This window comes from Marmota marmota, unplaced genomic scaffold, assembly GCF_001458135.2.
Source record: "Marmota marmota marmota unplaced genomic scaffold, marMar, whole genome shotgun sequence".
In the NCBI taxonomy this organism is placed as follows: Eukaryota; Metazoa; Chordata; class Mammalia; order Rodentia; family Sciuridae; genus Marmota; species Marmota marmota.
Genome location: NW_026000229.1, coordinates 6,134,674 through 6,161,011, shown reverse-complemented (window position 1 = coordinate 6,161,011; position 26,338 = coordinate 6,134,674). Strand labels below are relative to the sequence as shown.

The 26,338-nt window shown below is 34.3% G+C and overlaps 1 protein-coding gene across 3 annotated transcripts in view; it reads left to right on the top strand.

Moving 5' to 3' along the window:
• Positions 1–21,325, top strand: part of LOC125613397 (S phase cyclin A-associated protein in the endoplasmic reticulum-like) — a 77,539-nt gene extending 56,214 nt beyond the window's left edge. For all 3 annotated transcript variants that reach the window (XM_048793833.1, XM_048793834.1, XM_048793835.1), the window contains exons 6-8: positions 7,498–7,598; positions 12,763–12,879; positions 21,138–21,325. In XM_048793833.1, the coding sequence (XP_048649790.1) occupies positions 7,498–7,598; positions 12,763–12,879; positions 21,138–21,303 (384 nt within the window). In that variant the 3' untranslated portion in view covers positions 21,304–21,325. The remainder of the gene's footprint in view (positions 1–7,497; positions 7,599–12,762; positions 12,880–21,137) is intronic.
• Positions 21,326–26,338: the final 5,013 nt, after the last annotated feature.

The following is a 26,338-nucleotide window of genomic DNA, read 5'->3' as shown; positions in this document are numbered from 1 at the left end:
CCCCCACCAAAAAAAAAACAACTGAAAACGTTGAGGTGTTAATTGTGGTGCTTCAGTATTTTCTTGTTCAGACTGCAAAATCTTTTAGCCTGTTGGTTTGTTTTTTTGGTGGCCTGAGGAGCCTGACAGATGTCTGCCCTGTCCTCAAAGATAGGTGGGGTAGCTGACTCTTCGGCTATATTTTGCAGCAAATTCCATAGGATGTGTGAAGTACCCACATGCCCATTCAGGTCTGAGAAGACTAATGATTGATTTTTTTTTGGCCCCCAAATACAGGCTAATTAATGACCGGACATACAGGTAGCAGCTGGAAAAGTCAAGCAAGACATATGTGTGCGGTTAGCCCCCTTCAGGGAGAAACTGGAAGCCTGGAGTTTTTGCCTATTTTCTGAGTGCTAAGCTTGGGAGTATACCTACTGGAAGGGTAACCAATTACAAATTATCTTCTTGATCACAGTGATTTAGGAAAATTCACAAATGTAGAACCCCATCAATTCCCAGAGCTAGGTGATTTAGGAGCCAGTTCATCTGGTGGGAGCTGTAAAAGCTGGAGCACTCAGTACAGGCACAAACTCCTTCTAAGGAGAATCTTTAGTTTTAGTTTTATTGTTGTTTAAGTCTGTGGGAGAAAGGGTCAGGAATTGCCCACATACCCTTTCAGGCTCCAAGAAGTTTGTTGTTTACCTGACTTAGTAGCTCTCAGATGAAGGCTAGTTTTAAATCCAGTCCTTAGGCAGCAGCTGGAAAAATGTGCATACAAACCATGAGGAAACAGGAACTGGGAGATTTTACCTTTCTCTCTTCCTTGATCTTAGGGTGTTAGCTGCTGGAAGTGAGCTCATACTCATTTAAAATCGACTCTTTGTTCTCTGTGATCTTGGAGACTCAGGAATACTGAGGCAATTTCGCTCCCAGAGCTGGGTGATTTTCTTGTGGTAATCATAAATTTGGGGCTGTGTAGGTGTGGTTTAACCCCTTTTCCCTCTTTCTTCAGGGAGAAGCTGGGAGTTGAGGATTCCTTCCCAGGTATAAGGTACCTTGCCCAGGGTGGTGTTTGTGTGGTGCTTTTTCCTATTCACTTTGATGTGGACATTTTCTCAGTTACCTGGCCTGTTGAAATCTTTTAACTGGTTTCTGGCTATCCCTCAGTGGCATTTGATCCATGGGTAGATGTTTATTCATTGCATCGTGAGAGTAAGAAAAACCAGAAGCCTCCAATCCTGCCATCTTTCTAACATCTAGTATTGTGTTTTAAATTTCCAATTCCGTTTGTTTGTTACTAATATCTAGGAAAATGATTGGCTTTTGTACATTACCCTTGCATCTTGCAATCTTGTTATACTTACTTATTAGTTCCAGGTTTGACTTTTCAACATAGACAATCATTTCATCTGCAAACATAGACAGTTTTATTTCTTCACTCACAGTCTGTGTCTTTTTTATTTCCTCTCCCCTCCATATTGCATTAGGTAGGATTTGGTGATACAGAACATCTTTAGCTTATTACTGATCTTAGTGGAACAGCTTCTAGTTTCTTACCATAAGTATATGTCAGCTGTAAGTTTCTTATAGGTATTCTTTATCAAATTGAGGAAGTTTCTCTTCATACACATTGAGAGTTTTTTCCCCCCAACATGAATGGGTATTGGGTTTTGATCAAATGCTTTTTCTGCATCTATTAATGATCATATTATTTTTCTTGTGGTGCATTATTTTCTTTGATTTTCAAAGAATCAGCCTTGCATAACTGGATAAATCTCACTTGGTCATGGTGGTTAATTCTTTGTATACATTGTTGGATTTGATTTGCTAATATTTTGATTTTCTGTGTTTATGAGAGGTAATGACTTCTAGTTTTCTTTGTCTGGTTAATGTTAGCTTTATAAAATGAGTTAGAAGGTATTTCCTCTGCTTCTGTCTTCTGAAAGATATTGTAAGGAATTGGTATCATATCTTCCTTGAATGTTTGATAGAATTCATCACTTAATGCATTTGGGCCAGTGCTTTCTGCTTTGGAACGTTATTAACTATTAATTAATTTCATAGGTCTATAAGATTTTTTTTGTGTGAAGTTTTGCAGTTTGTTTCTTTTTTTTGAAAATATTTTTTAGTTGTACATGGACACAATACCTTTATTTATTTGTTTTTATTATTTTTTATGTGGTGCCGGGGATAGAACCCAGTGCCTCACACATGCTAGGCAAGTGAGTCACAACCCCGGCTCCTGCAGTTTGCTTCTTTTGAGGAGTTGTACCCTTACCTTTAGGTTATCAAATTTATGGGCATAAAGTTGTTCATATTATTCTTTTGTTATACTTTTGATGACTGGAGTCTATAGTAATGTCACTGCTTTCATTTAATTCATGTACTCCCTTAGCTTGGCTAGATGCTGATCTTTTCAAAGCACCACCTTTTGCTTTTGTTAACTTGTTTGATTTTCTGTTTCAATTTCATTTGATTTCTATTCCAGTTTTATTATTTCTTATTATCTTGGATTAAATTTGCTTTTTTTTTTTCTAGTTTCCTTAGGACCAAACTTAACTGATTGATTTTAGATATTTTTTATTTTCTAGTATATGCGTTTGGTCTAACAATTTCTCCATGAGTACTGTTTTTGCTGCATCACATAAGTTTTGATAAATTGTTTTCATTTTAATTTTGTTTAAAATATTCTAAAATTTCTTTTGAGATTGCTTTCTTAGACTCGAGTTATTTAGAAAAGTATTATTTAATTCTGACATTGATTTATGGCTTAAGTCCATTGTGGTTTTCCAGCAGACGTTATATGATTTCTATTCTTCTACATTTTTTAACATGTGTTTTCTGGCCCAGAATGAATGTGTATTCAGCTGTTGATAGATGAAGTAGTCAGTGGATATTTATTATGTCCAATTGACTGATGATCTTGTTAATTACTGATTTTCTACTTGCTGATTTTGTGCATTACTAATAGTTGTTGAACTCTCCAAATACAGTACTGGATTCATCCACTTTTCTTTGCAGTTCTTTCAGTTTTTGCCTTGTGTATTCTGACAAAGTATTATTAGGTGCATATATATATATATTAAGAATTATTCTATTTCCTGGAGAGTTTACCCTTTTATGAATGTGTGGTGCCCTTATTTATCCCTGATAACTTTTCTAGCTTTTAACTGTTCTGAAATTAATAGTTACTCTTGCTTTCTTTTCATTAGTGTTAACATGGTGTATTTTTCTTCATCTATTTATTTTTAATATATTTGTGTCTTTATACTGAATTTTTATTTCTTGTAGACCTGTAATTGGGTCTTGTTTTTTAATTAGTTAATTAAAATAGGCAAAAATTATATTTAATTATCGCATAGAAATTATTTTTGAAATATGTGTAAGTTATGAATAGCTAAATAAAGGTAATTAAATGTGAACCGTCTCATATTGCTTATCTCTGTTTGTGGAGAGAACACCTAAAATCTACTCATAACACTTCTAGAATATAAAACATTATTATTAACAGTGGTCAGTAGATCTCCTGCTGTCTGAGTTTTCCTTTGACCAGAATCTCCCCAGCCATTCCTGCTCATCACAGCTCCTGTTAACCACCATTCTATTCTTTATTTCTATGAGTTCAACTTCTTTTAGAATTCACATACAAATGAGATTTCCTATTTGTGTTTCTGTGCCTAACTTATTTCATTTAATATAATGCCCTCTAGGTTTATCTGTATTGTTACAACTGACAGGATTCCTTCTTTTTTTTTTAAAGGCTGAGTAGTAGTTCATTTGTGTTGTGCCTGTGTGTGTATGTGTATGTGTGTCCAGACACACACCACATTTTTTTCATTCATTCATCCATTGATAGACACTTACATAGATTCAGTGTTTTGATTATTGTGCAGAATGATATGATGAACGTGAAAGTGCAGATATCTCTTTGATATATTTAGATCCTTTGGGTATGTATCCAAAGGTTGCATTGTGGGATCATATGGTCATTCTATTTTTAATTTTGAGGCATTTCTGTACTGTTTTGTATAATGGCTGTACTAATTCACATTCCTACAAACAGTGTACAAACATTTGCTTTCTCCACATTGTTGTCAACACTAATCTTTCTTTTCTTTCTCCTTCTTCTTTCTTCCTTCCTTCCCTCCCTTTCTACCCCAGCCCCCCACCCCCTCAGTACTTGGGATTGAACCCTGGAGTACTCTTACACTGAACTACATTCCTACCCTCTTTTATTTTTTATTCTGAGTTAGGTTCTTTCTAAATTGTTCACGCTAGCCTCAAATGTGTGATCCTTCTGCCTCAGCCTCCTGAGTTACTGGGATTACAGGTGTACACAATATGCCAGTTTATCTTAAATTTTTTTTTAATAAAAGCTATCCTAAAATGTGAGATGGTATTTCACTGTATTTTTTAAAAATTGTTTTTAGTTGTACAAGGACAACAGTACTTTACTTTATGTATTTATTTTCGTGTGGTGCTGAGGATCAAACCCAGGGTCTCACACATGCAAGGCAAGTGCTGTACCTCTGAGCTACAGCCCCAGCCCCTCACTGTGGTTTTAATTTGCATTTCTTTCATGATTAGTGATGTTTGTTACTCTTTCATTACATGTTTGCCATTTGTAAATCTTCATTTGATAACTGTCCTTTAACAATTTTTAAAGTGAGTAGTCTTGTTAATGAGTTGAATTCCTTATATTTTTCTGGATATTAACCCTATGTCAGATGTATGGTTTGTAGATATTTTTCTCCTATTCCATAGGTTGTTTATTCACTCTGTTATTTCTTTTTTTCTTTAAATTTTTTATTCTAATTTATTACAATTAATATTTCACATATAGAGCCCAATTTTTCATATCTCTGGTTGTACACAAGGTATATTCACACCATTCACGTCTTTATACATGTGCTTAAGGCAATGATGTCCATCTCATTCCCCATCTTTTTTTGTTGTTTCTTTTGATTTGCAGAAACTTTTTAGTTTGCTGTAATCTCATTTGTCTATTTTTACCTTTGTTGTCTGTGTTTTTGGGTACTTATCTAAAAAGATCATTTCTGGAACCAATATCATAGAACTTCCCCCTGGTTTTTTTTTTCCTGGTAATTTTACAGTTTCAGGTCTTTTGTTCTTATAAGTGCCCTGTGTTATTAAGATCAACTTTCTCCCAGTACTGTATTGGAGTTAATTTTAGTATTAAAGAGTAAACCTGATTTTTTTTTTCATTATAAAATCCCATCTTTTTAGCTTTTCCTAAAATTACTTTAGAGTGTCTAGAACAGTGATTGCTATTGGAAATATAATGTGAACCATTATGTACTCTTAAACTTTCTATTAACCATGTTAAAAAATTACAAGTAACAGGTAAAATTAATTTTAAAAATATATTTTATTTAGCCTAATGTATCAAAATATTCTTTAAAGATGCAATCAATAGGAACATTATTAAGATATATAGCATGGTGGTGCACACCTGTTATCCTACTACTTGGGAGGCTGAGACAGGAGGGTTGCAAATCTAAGATCAATTTGGGTAACTTAGTGAGACCCTCTCTCAAAATTAAAAAAAAAATAAATGGGAATGGGGCATGGAGGCACTGGGGATGTGAATTAGTGGTAGAGTACTCACCTAGCATTCACCAGGTCCTGGCTCAATCCCTAATACTTGAGATACACCCACACACTCATGCACATACATACTTGTCCATACACATACACATACACAAACATGTATATATTTACACACACACATACATATACTTGTGTGTGTATGTGTGTATTTTTTATAGATGTAATCAGTATGAACATTATTAAGATAGTATATATATATACAGGACCGTGGTATATGTCTGTTATCCCAGCTACTTGGGGGGCTGGCTGAGGCAAGAGATTTACAAGTTTGAGGCCAGCTTGGGTAACATATGGTCTGAGCCTAATTCAGTTCACACTAGTTACATTTTGAGAACTCAGTAGCACCAGTAGGAAGTGATTATCTTATTGAATAGAGCAGATTTATTTTTCTTGTTTTCTGATTCTCTTGTCTACCATAGTTTTGTTTCATCTGTATATTGGATGAACATGCCATGTATTTCTTTACCCAAATCACTGGTAAAAATCTTCCTTCTACTTCCAGTAGTGATGATGAGGTAGTTTAGGCCAATTCTCCCATTGAAGGAAACTAGAAAATCTAGCTGATTTATAACATCTTCTGAAAGCTTAAGATAGTGAAGGATTCTTAGGTGATAAAGAATTATAGGGGCTTAATCCATGATAAGATAGAACTTCTAAAGAAGAAACTCCAGAAAATACTTCTGAATAATTCATTTATTAAGGAAAAAATTATAGCAGGAATTAGAAAAAATTTGAATTGAATGATAATAAGAACAGTAAGTAATATGCTTAAGAGAAACTTTATAGCATTAAAATGCATATATTTGAAGTGAACAACAACAACAAAAACCTACAAACCAGTGTTCTAAGTACCCAGTTCAAAAATAGAAATCATCCTCAACCTGATAAATGGTATATATGAGAAACCCACAGCTAACATCAAACTCTATTTTGAAAGACTGAAATCTTTCCCCTGTAGGATCAGGAGTAAGACAATGTTGTTTCCTCTTAACCCCTTTATTCAATATCAGCCAGGGCAATTAGATAAGATAACATGGTAGAAGCCAAGGCTGTGGTACCCTGGAAGACAAATGACATAGGGATTGGGAGGAGATGCCAAGGAACTTTAGATTGGTACTATTATATTTGTCATAGGTGATATTTACATGCATCTTTGCTTTGTAGTAATTTGTTTGTTTGTGCCCTTTGTGGTGTTTTACATGGATTCTTTTCTTTGTAATTTTCTGCACATGTATGTTTTGTGCACTTTTTTTTTTTAAAGAGAGAGAGAGAGAGAGAATTTTTTTTTTAACATTTATTTTCTAGTTTTCAGTGGACACAACATCTCTATTTTATTTGTATGTGGTGCTGAGGATCGAACCCAGCGACTGCTTGAGCCACATCCCCATCCTTTGTGCACTTTTTAAAAAATATGTTTTTGGTTGTAGATGGGACACAGTACCTTTATTATTTTTATCTGGTGCTGAGGATCAAACCCAGTGCCTTACACGTGCAAGGCATGTGCTCTACCACTGAGCCACAATTCCAGCCCCTTTTGTGCACTTTTCTGTATATTAATTTTACAATAAACAGGTTAAGAGGATTACTACTTGAGAGGTCTTGAGAAGGCATATCAATGCCATTTCTTGGTCTTTAGACTCTTGACTTCATATTCTTCGTTTTTTCTTTTTTTTTCTCTTTTTTTTTTTTAACCAAAGTGAAAATGGAGGCGGGGGAAAATACCCAGAGAGAACAAAAACTAGATCAGTGGGCAATTCAGATGTTCAGCTTCTTCAATGAATGTAGTGTAAACATTATTAATTTGTAAGTCCTTCACTCTAATAGTTTTTTTAAAAATGTTTTTCTCTTAAAATGGAAGTTAATTTTTTTTTTTGTTTAAATTAGGAGGTGTTAATGATGCTGGATAATTATGTGAGAGATTTCAAAGCACTGATTGACTGGATTCAACTTCAGGAAAAGCTAGAGAAGACTGATGCTCAAAGCAGGTAATTTGCTCTGATATTTGTATTTATAGTACTAAGCAGTTTTAATAGCAATCATTAAAATTGTTGATGGCTTTAACCTCAGATTTACTTGAAACTTGTAAAAGCATAAAAGTTGGGTGCTGAATTTCTCATTTGGTTTAACAACAAACATTTATTGGGTACCTGCAGGTGCAAGGTACATTATTTGGTATAGACCTTTAATTGCTGTATATGACACATTTATACTTTCATGGAATTTCTAGTCTAATGATATGATAAAATAGAATCTATTAGTTCAGAAAATAACTATGGGTTTTCAATGAAGGTCAGATTTCTTTTGGAGGATAGATCAGGAGAGATTTCATAGAGGATGTAGAAGTATTTAAAGGATGTGATGGGTTTTTCCAAGTGATTGGTCTTTCAGATGAGGGGAGTAAATTAAAACAGCCATATCTTGTCATGGTGAAAGACTATGAATAAAATTGATGATTTTTGATTAAGTGAGTAGTGAAATATCAAATTTTCTTTAGAAAACTTTAGATTAATTTGGAATCAGCACACAATATCTGAATGTTCTATAACAGGCTCAGGGACTGTTGTAGTGTAAAGGACAGAAACAGTTCCTGCCTTCCTGAAGGGTATCATTTGTACTGTGGCCTGAATATGTCCCCCAAATCCATATGTTGAAATTTAATTGCTGATGTGATAGTATAAAGAGTCCGGACCTTTAGGAGGTGATTAAATCATGAAAGTGATGCTCTCATGAATAGGATTCCTTTTTACCCAGAGAAAACAGGACTTTGTTGCCACTTTATTTTGAATTTAACCTTGGTTTAGTTTCAGTGGATGGAACCTTTTACTAGAGAAGGCATCTTTTGGTTCATCCTAATTTGTTAACCTCCCAGGGAATCAAGTGGCTAAATGAATCCCAAGATAAAAATCCAGAGAACTGAATTCACAGGAAACCAAATCCAGGAAAATTGTGATAGGTGGATCTTTTAAAATATTTTTGCATCTCATGATGAAAAAAATTAGTTTTCAGTGTTAGGGATTGAACCCAGGGACACCTTACTACTGAGTTGCATCCCCAGCCCTTTTTATTTTTTGAGAAAGGATCTTGCTCAATTATGAAGGCTGGCTTTGAAATTCATGATCCTCTTGTCTCAACCTCCCCAGTAGCTCTGGGATATAGGTATGTGTCATTGTTCCAAGTCATGATGCAAATTTTGGTTGCTTGCTTCATCCACAGTCCCTGGATGGGTCAGATGTAGGTGTCTTTTTCTTAAACCAAATAGTTTTACCCCTGTCCTTAGTAATAGGTTTGGAGGTGAGTTCCTCCCTGGGTTAAACCAAGCTAAGAGATCATTATTCTGATACGGGCCTGTAGCTTTATTGCCCTTGAGATGATAAGTAGAGGAGTGCAGGTTGAAAGAAAATGGAATAAATTTACAGAGAGAAGCAGAGATGAGAGAAATCATGTGGTCAACAAGAGCTCAATGTTGTTGCTTTAAAGCCTAGATCTATTCTAGGACTAATTCTCATGAGTCCTGATTCTGGTTTTTCTCTCCCCTTAGATGTCCTTGATCTTTCATAGTTTGTATCCTTACAGTAAATCTTTATTTCCTTTTTCTTTTCATTTTTTGTTTAACTTGTTTGAGTTTTTTTAATATTCAAAATGGCCTAAATGTAACCACTAATGCATTAAAAATAGATTTTTTTAAGAAAATCATATTGAAAAAGATTCAGAGACCAAATCCAGGCCTAAACTATGTAGTTACCATCCCTGTCCTGACCCCATGATTCAGAAATGTACCTGACCATCTTTATTTTAGTCAGCTGTCGGCATTTCTTCTGTTTTACTTAAAAGGCAGCTCCCAGATATGGGTAGCAACTTTAAATTTCCTGAAGACATAATCATTTGTCTCATATTCTTCAAATTATACATCAAAACTCATTTTAGTAGACTTGAGATTTAAAGGTTAAAAAATGAAATTATAAATAAAGAAGAGAGGGTTGCAGCTCACTGATAGAGTGCTTGCCTAGCAGGGGTAAGGCACTGGGTTCAATCCTCCGCACCACATAAAAAAACCAAATAAACAAAAAATAAAGGTTTAATTCTTAAATAAAGAAGAGAGTATTGATAAATATTTATATGTTTGTATCATAGGTAAGGACTTGATAAAAGTATAAACTACAAATGAAAACATTGATTCATCTGATTTAACAAGAAAATGATGACTTTCTGTGTAAAAGATAAAAAAAAGGTGAAATAGTTGCAGTACTAATGCCAATGGATTTACAGCCATAATAGTAATAATAGCAGTATTGGTAAACTATTTCTATCCAATTGGAAAATGATACAAATTCCAGTGGGGAAAATGGGCTAAAGATGCCAATATGCGAATCCCAAAAGAAAAATCCAAATGGCTGGTAATAACATTCAGCCTTGCTATTTATGGTAATGAACATATAAAACTTGAAAAGACAGTGAAATACTATTTTCTCAATTAAAATTTTAAAAGAGAATGCTACCTATTGGCAAGGTTGAAGAGAAATGTCATTTGATAGGAGTATACTTTGTTATAGGTTTTCTGAAAGGTCACTTGATAATACATTGTTAAAATACTTAGATTTTTGAGTAATGTTTTATCTGAAATTTCTTATTTCTAATAGTATCACTTTTTTAATGATATAGGAAAAATCCTGATCATTAGATTGAATGGAAAATAAACAGCGGGAGACCAAGGGAAGTGATAGAATCTGAGAAATAGAGAAGATATACTTAGGGAGAACTTTTCATTAGAGATTTGCACCCTGTTATCTGAGATTGGTTCTGGTGCCAGTGAAAAAGGAGGAATAGAAGTTAAGGTACATTTCTATTAGATGCAGAATCTGTGGTTTGATTCCTAGCTCCTTAATCCATTTTGACTTAACTTTTGTGCATGATGAGAGAAAGGGATTCAGTTTCATTTTGTTGCATATGGATTTCCAGTTCTCCCAGCACCATTTGTTGAAGATGCTATCCTTTCTCCATTGCATGCTTTTAGCACCTTTGTCTAAAATAAGGTAGTTGTAATTTTGTGGATTGGTCTCTGTGTCCTCTATTCTGTACCATTGGTCTACCAGCCTGCTTTGGTGCCAGTACCATGCTGTTTTTGTTACTGTTGTTTAAAATCTGGTAACTCGATACCACCTGTTTCACTTTTCCTGCTTAGAATTTCTTTAGCTGTTCTGGGTCTCTTATTTTTCCAGATGAATTTCATGATTGCTTTTTCTATTTCTGCAAGGAGTGTTGGCCCTAATCTCCATCACATGGGAACAGGCCCCAAATTCCTTAATAAGATACTTATAGCACAAGAGTTAAAACCAAGAATCAACAAATGGGAGGAATTCAAACTAAAAAGTTTTTTCTCAGCAAGAGAAATAATATGTGAGGTAAATAGGAGCCTACATCCTGGGAACAAATTTTTATCCCTCACACATCAGATAGAGCTCTAATCTCTAGAGTGTACAAAGAACTCAAAAAGTTAAACAACAAAAAAATAAATAACCCAATCAACAAATGGGCCAAGGACCTGAACAGACACTTCTCAGAAGAGGATATACAGTCAATCAACAAATACATAAAAAAGTGCTCACCATCTCTAGCAGTCAGAGAAATGCAAATTAAAACTACTCTAAGATACAATCTCACTCCAGTAAGAATGGCAGCCATTATGAAGTCAAACAACAAGTGCTGGTGAGGATGCAGGGAAAAAGGTACACTCATACATTGCTGGTGGGACTGCAAATTGATGCAGCCAATTTAGTAAGCAGTATGGAGATTCCTTGGAAAGCTGGGAATGGAACCATCATTTGACCCAGCTATTCCCCTTCTCAGACTATACCCAAAAGACCTAAAAAGAGCATACTACAGGGACACAGCCACATCAATGTTTATAGCAGCACAATTCACAATAGCTAGACTGTGGAACCAACCTAGATGCCCTTCAGTAGATGAATGGATAAAAAAAAATGTGGCATTTATACACAACGGAATATTACTCAGCACTAAAAAATAACAAGATCATGGCATTTGTAGGGAAATGGATGGCATTAGAGCAGATTATGCTAAGTGAAGTTAGCCAATCCCTAAAAAACAAATGCTGAATGTCTTCTCTGATATAAGGGGGGGGGTGTGACTCAAAATGGGATAGGGAGGAAGAGCATGAGAAGCACTAAATAGGGAAGAGAAGTGGGGGGGAAAGGAGGGAGAAGGGGAATTGCATGGAAGATGGAAGGAGACCCTCATCGTTTTACAGAATACATGTATGGTGTTGTGAGGGGGAAAAAAAAAAGAAGTGTGTCACATTAGATTGGGTAGAGAGAAGTGATGGGAGGGGAAGGGAGGGGAGGGGGGGATAGGAAGGACAGCAGAATAAAATAGACATTATTATTGCTGTATGTATATATGTGACTGTATAACCAATATGATTCTGCAACCTGTATAATCAGAAAAATGAGAAATTATACCCCATTTGATTCAAATGTATGATATGTCAAGATCATTGTACTGTCATGTGTAACTAATAAAAAAAAAGAAGTTAAGGTACATTTCTTAGTTTTTTCCAACAGAGAGCAATGGTAATGAAATATAAAACTAGAAAAAGACAGGTTTAATTCTTAAATAAAGAAGAGAATATCCTCGCTCTTGTTCTCATGGGTGATTAAGAGGTAGAGGAAACAGACTTCATATTTTCACATGTGTTCTCAATTTATTCCTTACCATTTTCTTTCTGTCTTGATCCTTCCATAAACTTATTTCTTCAGGATATTGGACAAAGTAACATGAATTAATACCATTGCCTTTGAATGTTTTCTAACTAGGTACTAGGTACATGTAAGCTTGTAAATTATGAGAAATATATTTCATGTCTCTGTAACTTTATAACTCTTTTGAGGCAAGTAGAGTTCTTTTGCTCTGCTGAACTGTGGGGAAAATCCTGGGCCATGCATCACTGGTGATTTCTCATGGGTAATATGCTAACTTTCTGATAAGCAATGCTATATGGCAAAACTATGACCTGATTATGGTCTCATTAACAATATGAGACTATATATGGACTCATTGATAACCAAGAGAAAAAGATTAGTTTGTATCCCCCTTTTCTGTTAATCTAATCTGCTGTATTTCTTGAATTGGCAGACCAACATCACTGGCATGGGAAGTAAAGAAGATGTCTCCAGGACGTCATGTGATTCCAAGTCCATCAACAGACAGAATAAGTGTAACATCAAATGCTAGAAGAAGCTTAAATTTTGGGTAAGATAAACTCAAAAAAGCCTACTAACGACTGTATTACATAACATTATTGTCTATAGGTAATGTAGGTATAGTATTCCAAAAATGATCACTATAAAAATATTCATGTCTGGGTTTGTGTGTTAAAGCAGAATATCAACCCATGGAAGGGAACAGTTTCTGCTAAGGTTTCTATTCTGGTAGGAGATTTTGCACAAACTCATTACTTGATGAGACTGAAAGGACAGAATACTTGCATAATGAGTCAGGCAAAGCAACTTATTTACTCACAAATAGGCAGGAAGAGCTGGGCGAGGTGGTGCAGGCCTGTAATCCCAGTGGCTCTGGAGGCTTAGTTAGGAGGATTTTGAGTTCAGTGGCAGCCTCAGCAATGGCAAGGTGCTTATTAGCAAATCAGTGAGACCTTGTCTCTAAATTAAACACAAAGTAGGGTTGGGGATGTGGCCCAGTGGTTGAGTGCTCCTGAGGCAATCCCCAGTACCACCTGCCCACCAAAAAAAAAAAAAAAAAGAAAAAAGAAAAAAGAAAAAAAACCCAGGAAGAATAAACAGAAGTCTAGCATGGCAAGCTGATCCTTTGAAGTTTAGGATTGCCCAGGTCAGATCAGTCTCATTTGTATGTGCTTCATTTCTCATTACAACTGTGAAGGACCCTTCAAAGTACTTGAATTTTTGAGTTCAGGTCTTGCAGGACATGCTGTTCTAGGTGGACAAGGATGAATTTTGATTGTTCTGGATAATTCCCCCTTATCTCAGGATGTGAATTTTTGGTACATTCTTCCTGATAATTTCAAGCCAGAGGGGGAAGAAGTTGGTTTACCACGCTGTGTTTTCCTACATTGTGTATATGTTTGAAATTGTCTGAATAAAAATTTTTAAAAATTCAGGAGAATTAATATTTAACTTTTAGGAAATGTGATATATTCAAAGGTAATTAGTGTTCCAAAGATTAAAACCTATTAGCCTATTTCATGCAAAATTATTCATGTGATAAACTAGCAATTTCTTTTTTTTTTACAAACCAAAATTATTAATAAAGAGATAATACTCAAAACTAATACCACAGTTTTATAATTTATGCTGTTGTCTTTTGAATGAGTTAGAAAAGAGTTATAAACAAAAACTACATTTTTGCTGTCTTTTATATTTACCTATGTAGTTACCTTTTCTGGTTTTTTACTGGTGCTCTTTTATTTCTTCTTATGGATTCAAATTAATGTCCATTGTCCTCTTACTCTCAGCCTAAAAAGGACTCCCTTTAGCATTTCTTTTTAGGCAGGTCTACTGGTGAGAGATTTTTCTGTTTTTGTTTATCTAGGAATATCTTATCTTTCAGTTTTGGAAGAATAGTTTTGTACTACATAGAATCCTTGGTTGATAGACTTTTTCTTCTAGTAGATTGAATATGTTATTTCACTGCCTTCTAGCTTTCATGGTTTCTAATGAGAAATCAGGTGTTATTCTTATCAAAGAGCTTTTAATGTAATGGGTCACTTCTCAATGCTTTCAAGATTCTCTTCCCATCTTTGGCTTTCAATAGTTTGATGATGATGTATCTGTGTGTGGACCTCTGAGTTCTTGGAGTTCACTGTTTCTGTTGGATGTGTAGATTAGTTGTTTTACATAAACTTTGGAAAGTTTCAGCCCATTATTTCTTTTATATATCTATCTGTGAAACCATGTATCAGTGTAGTATGATGACTTTAATTCTTTAGGATAAATACCAAGGAGTGTAATAATGTGGTCATATGGTGGTTCCATGCCTAGTCTTTTGAGGAACATCCTACAGATTTTCATTTTTGTTGTGCTAATTTACAATCGTATTAACAGTGTAACAGTGTTTCTTTTTTCCACATCTTCTCTAGCATTTTTTATTATTTGTATTCTAGATGACTGACTTTCTGATTGGTATTAGATGAAATCTCAGTGTAGTTTTGATTTTTGGCCCCTTATTTCTTAAAATATTCTTTCTTCTCCCTTTTCTCTGAGAATCCACCATACATATGACAATACTTTTTTATGGGGGTAGAAGATACTGGTGGTTAAATCCAGGGCTGTTCAACCACTGAACCACATTCCTAGCCCTTTTTATTTTTTATTTTGAGACAGGGTCTCAATAAGTTCCTATAGCTTTGCTAAATTACTCAGGCTGGCTTCAAACTTGCAATCTTCCTTCCTCAGCCTCCCAAGTTGCTGGGATTACAGGCGTCCACCACTGCACCTGACCATATGATGATACTCTTATTGGTGTCTCACAGGTCTTTAGGCTCTGTTCATTTTTCTTCTGATTTCACAGAACAGATGATCTCAGTTCAAGTTTGCTGATACTTTATTCTGATACTTTATTGAGTTCCTCTAGTGAGTTTTTAATTTTAATGTTTTTAACTCCAAAATATCTATGTGGTTATTTTAAAATGTTTACTTTCTCTTTATTGTTATTCTGCTTTTGATTAGACTTCATTATCATACTCTCCTTTAATTGTTTAGATATGGCTTTATTTTTTGAGGTTCTTTAAATGTGATTGTACTAGCTGATTTAAAATCTTTGTTAAATCTAAGGCTGCTACTGCTCTCCTTCTATGTCAGGTAATGTTTTCTTGTTTATTTGCATGTCTTTTGATTTTTTGTTGTTTTTTAAAACTAGGTATTTTAAATAAAATGTGGTAGCTCTGGAGTTCAGTGCTGCCCTCGCTAGGATTGTTATTATGCATGTTTATTTGTTACTATCAGTTTAGTGAGTTTCTTAAAGTAATTCTGTGAAGACTTTTCTTTGTTTCATGGCCTCCAAAACCTCTGCTAGTTAGCTTACTCATCAGCTAATGATTTGGCAGAAGTTTCCTTAAATGCCTTGAGCCAATAAATCTCTTAGTTCTTGAATAATTCTGTGTGTCTGTTGGAACATACTGTCAGTATGGTCTGGCAGTATCTAGTGCTGCCTTTGCTGTCTCTTCCCGTTTTCCCAAAGCTTCAAGGTTAGTCAGAGATGAGACATTATGGGCCTCTCAGATTTTGGGGGGAACATGCATATAACATGTCTATTTGTAGAATATGTCCATTTCTAAGAATATGTTGGAGCTTTCAAAGCCCTATGCAGAGATTTCACTTTCCAGCTTTTCCTTTAAAGGTTTTTTGGTCAGTCTTTGTTTGCCTCAAATGTTATTGCTACCTCTAGTAGCTGTGATGTTAAAAATTTTCTCATTTGTTTTTTTCCAATGTCCCTGGGGAGATTTATTTTTAAGAAAAATTTGTTTGGACTCTAAATTTGTTAGAGTAAGTCTTAACATGTAATATTTAATGAAAGGATAGTAAGTAGTTTGCTCGGAAAGTTCTCTTTTGTCTTTTTTTTTTTTTTGTGCTGGGGGATTGCACTTAGAGGTGCTTAAGCACTGAGTTATATCCCCAACCCTTTTTATATTTTATGTTGAGATAGGATATTGCTACGTTGTTTGGGGTGTTGCAAAATTGCTGAGGCTGGCTTTGAATTTGTGATCCTCTGCCCTCAGCCTCCTGAGCTGCTGGAATTATAGGTGTGTGCCACTGCTCTTAGCTTTTGCATCTTTTAAACCTAACCTTTTTTGAGAACCTTTCTTCCCCAACTCCCACCTTTTCACAGTTAACAACTTTCACCTTATTACTGGTAAACCTTGGATATAAGTTGTATTATTACATTTGCAATGTGTTATTATTTTTTAATGTCTTTTTTTTTCCCTTCTGTGACCATCTTTGAGGCAAGATCTTTGCCATATGTCTGTATTATAAGCACTCTGGAAGTGTAGCTGGCCCTTAGTAAAAGAAGTTCAAATGTTTGTTCATTCAATAGAATCAAACTTTTCTTTTTAAGCTTCTTTATGGAATTATCAGATAGCATTGCCTTTGATGAAGATTCCTGGACTTCATAAATTACAATAATTAGACCTTAGTCAAATAGGGTAATGAATGTAAGCAAACGAAAATAAATATTTGTACACACAAGCATCATTTTAAGTTAACTTGATTTTAGTGCATTTGAGTGGTCTGTGGTTCAAAGTATTGTGTAGTACCTGGTTTATTTTAGCATTGAAAGCCTTCAGTGAATGTGTGGTAAAATTTCTCATATTGTTCTCCATATTGTTGGGTTAATTGACAGTATTTCTCATCACTGGAAATCAGTTTCTTTCAGCTTGCTGAACAATTGTGGCTCATAGGTTACCTACCCTTAGTTTTTCTACTTCCTTCTGTTCATGTTGGTTGAGTTTTGTTTATTCTGAATATGTTAGTAATTATGAAACTTGATGTATACAAGCTATGTTCATTATTTTAACTCATAACTTAAGTATTAAGCAAACCAGTAATATATGAGTGCAAAAAGAGTCATTGTTTTTATGAAAATAAGAGAATTTTTGGGAAACTTTGATAAAGATATACTGTTAAAGTTGCTACAAAATGAGTGACTAGGACAGCTATGAAAGTTTGTTGAAAATAGGAGAAATAGTATCACTTCACTTTAAGGAATCAGAATTGAACATTGTTAGTGAGGCATCATGTTGTGTATCATGTGAGAAATGTACACAAAGAAAAACCCAGTTTTAATACTCTCTGTCAAGATTAGCAAATTTATATTATTAAAATACATGAGCAAAAATAAAAGTTTAAGGTACTATGAAATTTTATTATTTTCTTTTATAATATTATTGAACTTTTAAATTATGTGCCAATTCATTTATTTTTTAATTAAAAACATTTTTTAAATTGTCAGTGGACCCTTATTTATTTGTGTGCAATGCTGAGAATCAAGCCCAGTGCCTCATGTATGCTAGGCAAGTGCTCTACCACTGAGCTATAGCCCCAGCCCTGCCAGTTTATTTTTAACTGATATATAAAAACATTAAAAGGGTATGTATTAATGGGGTACCATGTGATCTTTCAGTAGATGTATACATTGTTGATATATAAATCAGGTTAAACATCTATTTCCTCAAAATTTTTTTTCATTTCTTTATTGTGAAAACAATCAAAATTCTTTGTTCTAGCTTTTTGTTTTTATCATTATTAGAGCTTTATGGTTATGTACAATAGTTGGGTTCATCTCAACAACTCATACATGCATGGAAATCAATTTCAGTTCATGATTCCTCCCCTTTTCTTCCCCCTTTGCTTTTCTGTATTCCCCCTCTTCTTCTATTCTATGAGACTTCGTTTTGCTCAAGTATTAATTTGCATTTGATTGATTCCTTATGTAATCTTATTCTTCCCTCTCCCTTTCCTTTATTTTAGTCTAAATTCAGCATTGAGAGCCAACATTCAATCTTTGAGTTTCTGAGTTTGGCTAATTTCACTACACATGATATTCTCCATTTCGATCCATTTACAGGCAAATGCCATAATTTCATTCTTTTTAATGGCTGACTAGAACTCCATTGTGTATGTCACAATTTCTTAATTCTTTTATCGATGGCCATCTAGGTTATTGCCATAATTTTGCTGTTGTGAATTGTTCTGCTGAATACATAGATGTGGCTGTGTTGCTGTAGTTTGCTGATTTTAGATCTTTTGGGAAAATACCCAGAAGTGGGATAGCTGGGTGTTATGGTAGTTTCATCCATAGTTATTTGAGGAATCTTCAAACTGCTTTCCAGATTGGTTGTACTAGTTTGCAGTTCCACCAACAACATACAGGTATTCCATTCTCCCCACAACCTTGCTATCATTTATTGTTATTTTTATTCTTGATCATTGACGCTGATTGGAGTGAAATGAAATTTTAGTTTTGATTTGCATTTCCCTTGTTGCTAGAGGTGTTGATCATTTTTTCATGTATTTATTGGCCTTTTGTGTTTTTTTTATTGTGAAGTTTCTGTTGAATTTTGCCCTTTTATTGATTGGGTTATTTGATGTTATTGGGGTTTTTTGGTGTTAATTTTTTTGATTTTTTCTGTATATTCTGGATATAAATCTCCTTCGGAAGAGAAATTGGCCAAGATTTTCTTCCATTTTGTAGGCTCTCGCTTCATGCTTTTAATCATTTCTGTAGCTGTGCAGAAGCTTTTTAGTTTAATGGCATGTCACTTATTGATTGTTGGTTTTATTTGTTGTGTTTTGAGGGTCTTCTTAAGGAAGTCTGTGTTGCACCTGTATGATGGAGTGTTGACCCTGTGTTTTCTTCTACCAGTTGTAAAGTTTCTGGTCTAATTCCTAAGTCTTTGATTCATTTTGATTTGATTTTTGTATAGGGTGAAAGATAGAAATCTAATTTTATTATATATATATGGATATATACATAGATATATTTTTGTTACCCTTGTCAAATATCAGATGGTAATAGGTTTTTCTCTGCATATTTTATTCTATTCTATTGGTCTTCATGTCTATTTTGGTGCCAATACCATGTTTTTTTTTTTTTTGTTAGTACAGCTCTGTAGTATAATTTCAGATCAGATATTGTGATGTCTCCTGCTTCATTTTTCTTGCTTAGTATTGCTTTGGCTATTCTGGGTCTTTTTTTTGTTCTAATTAGTTATACATGACAGTAGAATGCATTTTGTGACACATCATACATAAATGGAATATAACTTCTCATTCTTCTGGTTGTACATGATGTAGAATTACACCAGTTGTGTAAGCATATATGCACATAGGGTAATAATTTCCAATTCATTCTATTATCATTCCTAACCCTATACCCGCTCCACTCCCTTTACTCCCCTCTATCTAATCCAAAGTACCTATATTTTTCCCTAGCTCCTCCACCTGTTGGTTATTGTGAATTTAGCATCTGCATATCAGAGAAAACATTCTGACTTTGGTTTTTGGACATTGGTTATTTTGCTTAGCATAATGTTCTCCAGTTCCATCCATTTACCAGCAAATGCCATCATTTCATTCTTCTTTAAGGCTGAATAATATTCCATTGTTTACATATACATCTTCTTTATCCATTCATCTGTTGAAGGGCACCTAGGTTGATTCCATAGTTTAACTATTGTGAATTGAGCTGCTATAAACATTGATGTGGCTGTGTCACTGTAGTATCCTGATTTTAAGTCCTTTGAGTATAAATCTAGGAGTGGGATGACAAGGTCAAATGGTGGTTTCATTCCAAGTTTTCTGAGGAATCTCCATACTGCTTTCCATAGTGATTGTACCAATTTGCAGTCCTACCAGCAATGTATTAGTGTACCTTTTTCCTACATCCTGGCCAACATTTATTGTTGATTGTATTCTTGATAATTGCCATTCTGAGTGGAGAATGAGATGGAAACTCAGTCTAGTTTTGATTTGCATATTTTTAATTGTTAGAGATGTTGAACATTTTTTCATATATTTGTTGATTTGATTGTATTTCTTCTATGAAGTATCTGTTCAGTTCCTTAGTCCATTTATTCATTGGGTTATTGTTTTTTAGAATTTCTTTGAGTTCTTTATATGTGCTGAAGGTTAATGCTGTATCTGAGGTGCAGGTGGCAGAGTTTTTGCACCATTCCGTAGGCTCTCTCTTCATGTTATTTATTGTTTCCTTTGCTGTGAAGAAGCTTTTTAGTTTGATTCCATCTCATTTATTGATTCTTGATTTTCATTCTTACCTTTAGGATTCTTGTTGAGGAAGTCAGTTCCTATACCAACATGATGAAAAGTTGGGCCTACATTTTCTTCTAGTAGGCGCAAGGACTCTGGTCTAATGTTAGGCACTGTTTTTGATCTCAGATTTCTCTGCACCAAGACATACCTTGGAATCACCTGAATATGGCTTTCTTTAGTCCCCTTCCCTTTTGGCCATGGTGAGTTGGCTCCAGCAGCTGTTGCTTATGGTGGGCTTTCTTCTTTATTTTGTTGTATCCAGACTTCTGAGTTCACATTGTGCTCTAAGTGTCCAGTATTAAATCCCAGTGAAATCCCTCTTTCACCTACCTCACTGAGAACCTGTATTTCCACTATCACGGTCTCATGCTATGGAGCAGCCTGGAATGTGGCCTCCTCTACTCTCCCATGTTCCTTATAACTCTGAATAATTTTTTTATATTTCCTGCTTCAATGAATTATTTATTTTGAGGGATCAAGTAAGTCTTGTGTATTATCCTTAGTTTCATTTCTTCGTAGCTAGATTAAAATTAATGACTTACCAGTTTAGATCAAGATAAATCTGTGAATTTAGTCACCTTAAATATCTGTGATAGTATAATAGATACATGCATACAATTAATTTAAAATGTAATATATTAAGTATGTATTTAAAATTGTTACTTTAATATTTAATTTATTAGGTGTATTTATTTATCTCCATAGGGGTTCTCCTGGCACAGTGGCTGCTCCACGTGTGGCTCCCACAGGTGTCAGTTGGGCTGACAAAGTAAAGGCTCATGCAGGCTCTACCAATTCTTCAGATTCAGCACCTGCTCAGCCCTGTCCACCAATGGCAGTGCAGAAGACTTCCCGCAAAAATGGCAAGTGACCTTGAATTAGCTTTTTTATGTAGTAGATAAATGTATATTCAAAAATATTTGCACAGTTTAAAATTGGTCTCATTAGAATTATGTATTTATCCTTTTGCATCTTCTGTGTGATTATACACTGCAGAATAGGGACTGTGGTGTGTGTTAGTTTAGAGCTTGCCTAGGGTGCACAAGGCCTTGGATTTCATCCCCAGCACTGGGATGGGGGGGGAGTTGCCAGCTCCACAAAACGTTCTTAAAAGCTGAGCATAACCATTTTTTAGCACAGTGTGTTAGCCAGTAGAGATCATTCTAGTTTTAGGTTTACACTGTATACCCTTTAAGAAGAATATCTTTGTTAGTTTATTTATATATATTTTACAATTGTTTTGATCCAGAGAAGAAAATGACAGTCTGCTCCATTCTTTAGGTAGAATATACTCTTTAAAAGTAGCATATTACAATTTTAGCTCTTTAATATTTGATTATTTTGGTTCTTCAAAATAATCTGTTTATGGTTGTTCAAACATTTATTCTCTAAGCTATCAGAATAATCAAGGAACACAAATAAATAGATAGTGTGTCATTATGAGGGTATGATTTATCCCACAAGAATTTCCTTCATAAAATCTTTTTCTGTAGAAATCTGTGGATTTTAAAAAATATATTCAGAGTCTGGGATGTGAGAATGATAATAAGTAATAATGAGTTTGTTATGAGTAAAGGGGAACTTCAGAAAATGCTATCTTTTTCCTTTAGTGGAAGAGCCCTTTGAAACTTCTTGGTTCAGAAAGACATATTTTGGTGCACATAACAAAGGCCTTGCTATCTTTGTATTATGGATATACTTTGATTTGTTTTGGATTTTGGTATTAGCAAGTTGTATTGGCTTATTTCAAATAATATTCTTTATTTTCACCCAACATTTTGTACTTGGTTTCTTCATATAGGCTGAGAAGTAGCACCTTGCTAGTAGGTAAAAATTCTGTATTTGTCTGTTTTCTTTTGCTGTAACAAAGTACTGGGTAGATTACAAAGAGATTTATTTAGCTCACAAGAGACTGAAAGTCCAAGATTGGGTGACCCCATCAGTTAGGCCTTTAAAGTGGGCCTTATGGTAGATAGTATCATCATGATGGTAGTAAAAGTAATCATATAGTGAGACAGGAAGCCAGAGAGCAGTGTATGCATCAGGTTCGTGGCCACCCCCCCACCCTGCCCCCACACGCCTTTAAACAATCCACATTTGTGGGAACCGCTGGGATCCCACTAGAATTACCTTAATCCTTTTCAAGGGCAGTAACCCCTAGTGACCTAATCACCTCCATTAAGGCCCTACTTCTTAAGCTTCCACCATCTTAATGCTGCCACACTGAGGACCAGACCTCAATTACATGAACCTTTGAGGAACAAACCACATTCAAATCATAGCAAGTTCCTTCTCTGAGAAAGAGGTAGGAAAATATGAAATCAATACTCTCTAATTTCTGTATCTATAAACAATCTGAGAGAAATGTGTTATAAAAATCAAAGTTGCAAAAACCTTAGAGTAATTATATAAAATTAGCACTTATGGCTTTGTTTAAATGAATACTTTGAGATTATTCATGAGAAATCCATTTGGTTGAGATGAAATGAGAGACAATGATAGATAATGAACTGTGCTTAAGGAAACCATATTATGGTATTGGAAAATTTTGTTTTAGAACACCTTCACTTTTAGTTTTGGGGTTTTAGTGCATTGTTGTGCTCAGTGAGTTATGGCATATACCTCAAGTAATTGGTAATAATGGTAGCTATTGTAATGAAGTTTATAACTATATGCTATAAAATAATTCTAATTGAAAATGATTGACCACATGCCTTTAATTTGCTTATTCCCAAGCCCAGCTAAAATGATATAAAAGGATTTAAAAATTCAGCTTAAGAAAAAGGAGAAAAGATGATATGAACAGATTCTCTGGAAGTTGGAAAGAAGAAAGGTTGCTTGTAACAGAATTTCAGTGAGTTAGGTGAATCCCAAGATGCAAAAAAGAGACAAAACTGAAAAGCAATCACAGAATGCCCAAAAGTTGGAAAACTGGTGTTATATTTATTTTTGGAAGTAAGGGTACATGGAAGGGTGGTACTTTAAGGAGTTTAGTTTCCTGAACCCTCCTCCACTTAATCTGAATTGTAGCAGGACTATTCCACTCTCATTCCAGAAGAATATTGGAGGTTTATTTTTTAGAGGTGGTAGGAAAGATAGTATTTGATCCAAAGGACGACGCACATTAGAAGGTAAGAGTAGTGTATTTACAACAGGGGTATAAGTGAAAGACTCTCTAAAAATTAGTGTTGGGGACCCTCATCTTCACTTCCCCCTCCAGCCCTCTTTTCCCACCTAACACCCAGGTTTTTCAGATCAAGAAAAACCATACCTGAGGAACACATCCAGATTTGATATAGATCAAAAGCTACTGGTCTTCAAAACTGATACCATGAAATAAATGTCTGCTGATAGTCTCCATCTTTCCATAGTTTTTGGACTTATTTATCATATATAGCTTAATTTTTAAAAATTTTTTTTAGTTGTAGATGAACACAATACCTTTATTTTGTTTATTTATTTATTTAATTATATTGGTGCTGAGGATCGAACCCAATGCCTCACACATTCGAGGCAAGTGCTCTATCACTGAGCCACAACCCCAGCCCCTTTCATGTATAGCTTTTTAAAAACATCTATGACTGAAAATTAAAATGACTCAACAACTTGTGGGTTTACTTTATAAAACATTTGTGGTAGGTTTTCAGTTATTTCACCTTGTTTTTCTTTAACATATCTCACATTTTTTAACAGTATATATTTAAAATTATAGAGCCTTATTTTATTTTATTTTTTTTAATTTATTTTATTTATTTATTTTTTAATTTTTATTGTTGGTTGTTTAGAGCCTTATTTTAAAAGTTTTTTTTTTGTGTGTGTGTGTCTGTGTGTGTGTGTGTGTATGGGAGTGGGAGTGTGTGTTTGGCAAGATTATAGAGTATAATCAGACCATCCTAATGCTGTCAAGGTTTGGTTTGTGATGTTATTAAGGTTGATGTATTTTAGTTTTGTTCCTGTTCCTTTAGGGGTCTCAGCTGAAAATCTAGGATATTTTTAAAGCCCATTACATCCCTGGATTCCAACTTTTGTTTCCTTAGCACTATATAATTGTTGTAAAATCTGTTCTGCTCATTAGCTTTCCAGCTGTTGCTTTCTGCTAGGTTTCTAGGTTTTTTGGAGTTTTGCCCTGTATATGCAAAGTCCAGCCTAGCACTTGTCAGGCATGTTAAGGGAGATTGAATGCAGATTTTTTGGCTCACTTCCTTATAGTACCCATGCACCCCCGCTTTCTGAGATTTTTGCCCCTGACGTCCCAGTTGCTTTAGACTCCCTGAACTTCAAATTCTGTTTCAGCCAGTTGGGAATGCTGGTTTTTGCAAGAAATCATTTCTCCTGCTTTCGGAATTTGAAATGTCTTCAAGCAAAATGCTAGGGTGAATGTGGGTCTAATGTTGTTATTCCCATTTCAGGAATTATAGTTTCTTAAAACTTGCTTATATTGGTTGCTTTCCACAGCCTTTAAACAGTCCATTTATATATTTTGTGTAGCCTTTATGGTTTTTATTGGCAGGAAGAGGGCAAGTTTTCATACAAGTTACTCTGTCATTGCTGGAACTGTAAATCTAAATACATACTCAAGCACACGTGGAACTTTTACGGAAGCTAAAACGTGCTAAGCCATTAGACCAGCCTTAGCAGGTTTCAGGTGATGGAAAGTACTTTGTCATGGATCACAAAAGGATTAAATTAGAAATAAATTACAGTTACAATAGCTATACAATTCTGAAATTTTTGAATTTTGGAAAGTAATTTTATGTGGAATCAGAAAGGGCAATGAAAATTTGATAAAATCAATTGAACATGGAAGAAGTTGTGAGATAAAGCTATGCTTTGAGGAAAAATTTTAACTTTAATTGTACATATTATAAAAGAAATAAAGCTAAAATCCAGTTTAATGTCTTTTACATCCAGTTCTTGTTACAAAAGAACTAGTTAAACCAAGGAACATTAAAAGAAGGAAAATATATTAGGTGATAATGAGACATTTAACAAAGCCAAATAGACTAATACAATAAACAAATCTTTACTTATACCGATCAAGAAAAAGAGATAAGGTATAATACCAGCAATGAAATAGAGGATGTGACTAGAGATTATCTATAGATATTAAAATGATAGTAAAAGGAAATTATAAGCAGCAGCATACAAAAATTTGGAAAATTAAAAGAAATTGACAAATTTCTTGAAAAAAAAAGCAACTTTAAATTTGCATTTCAATAATTAGAAAAACTTGAAGAGACTTGCAGATAACCTTTTAAAAATGTGAGTCTGAAATTAAAATCTCTTCACAAGAAAATTCTAGCTCAAGATGGAATTCATCTGCGAATTCTTCCAAACATTTAAGATAAAAATAATATAAATCTTATAGAAATTCTTCATAAGAATAAAAGAGATTGTTTTATGGGCTAGCATAATCTTACTATAAAAACCTAACTAGGAAATTACAATAAAAGATTATCTTTTGAACATTGATGTAAATAGTCTAAATAAAGTATTAATGAAATACTGTGATAAATAAAAATGATAATATGTTATAGTCAGGCTGGGTTTATTTCAAGTGCTCTTCAATTATTTGATTGTATTGATATGAATTTACTGTAACTTTATTAATGGCATTTGTAATATTAAAAAATGTACAAGTAAAAAGTTTGAAATGAAATATAATTTTTAGCTTTGTGCACCTCTATCCTAACATTATTCTAAGTTTTTAGGACTTCTCTGACAGTTTAATTACATGATTTGCTGTTCTTAAACATTCTTTATTATGGGAATAATTTTTCAATGTAGTTTTCACTGAAGGTTCATTAAAATTGTAATTTTTCTGTAACTATTTTCTCAATTTCTAAGAGACCTGCTATAGTTTTTATTTTTATATACTTCTCTTTTTACTTGTTTCAATTATTATT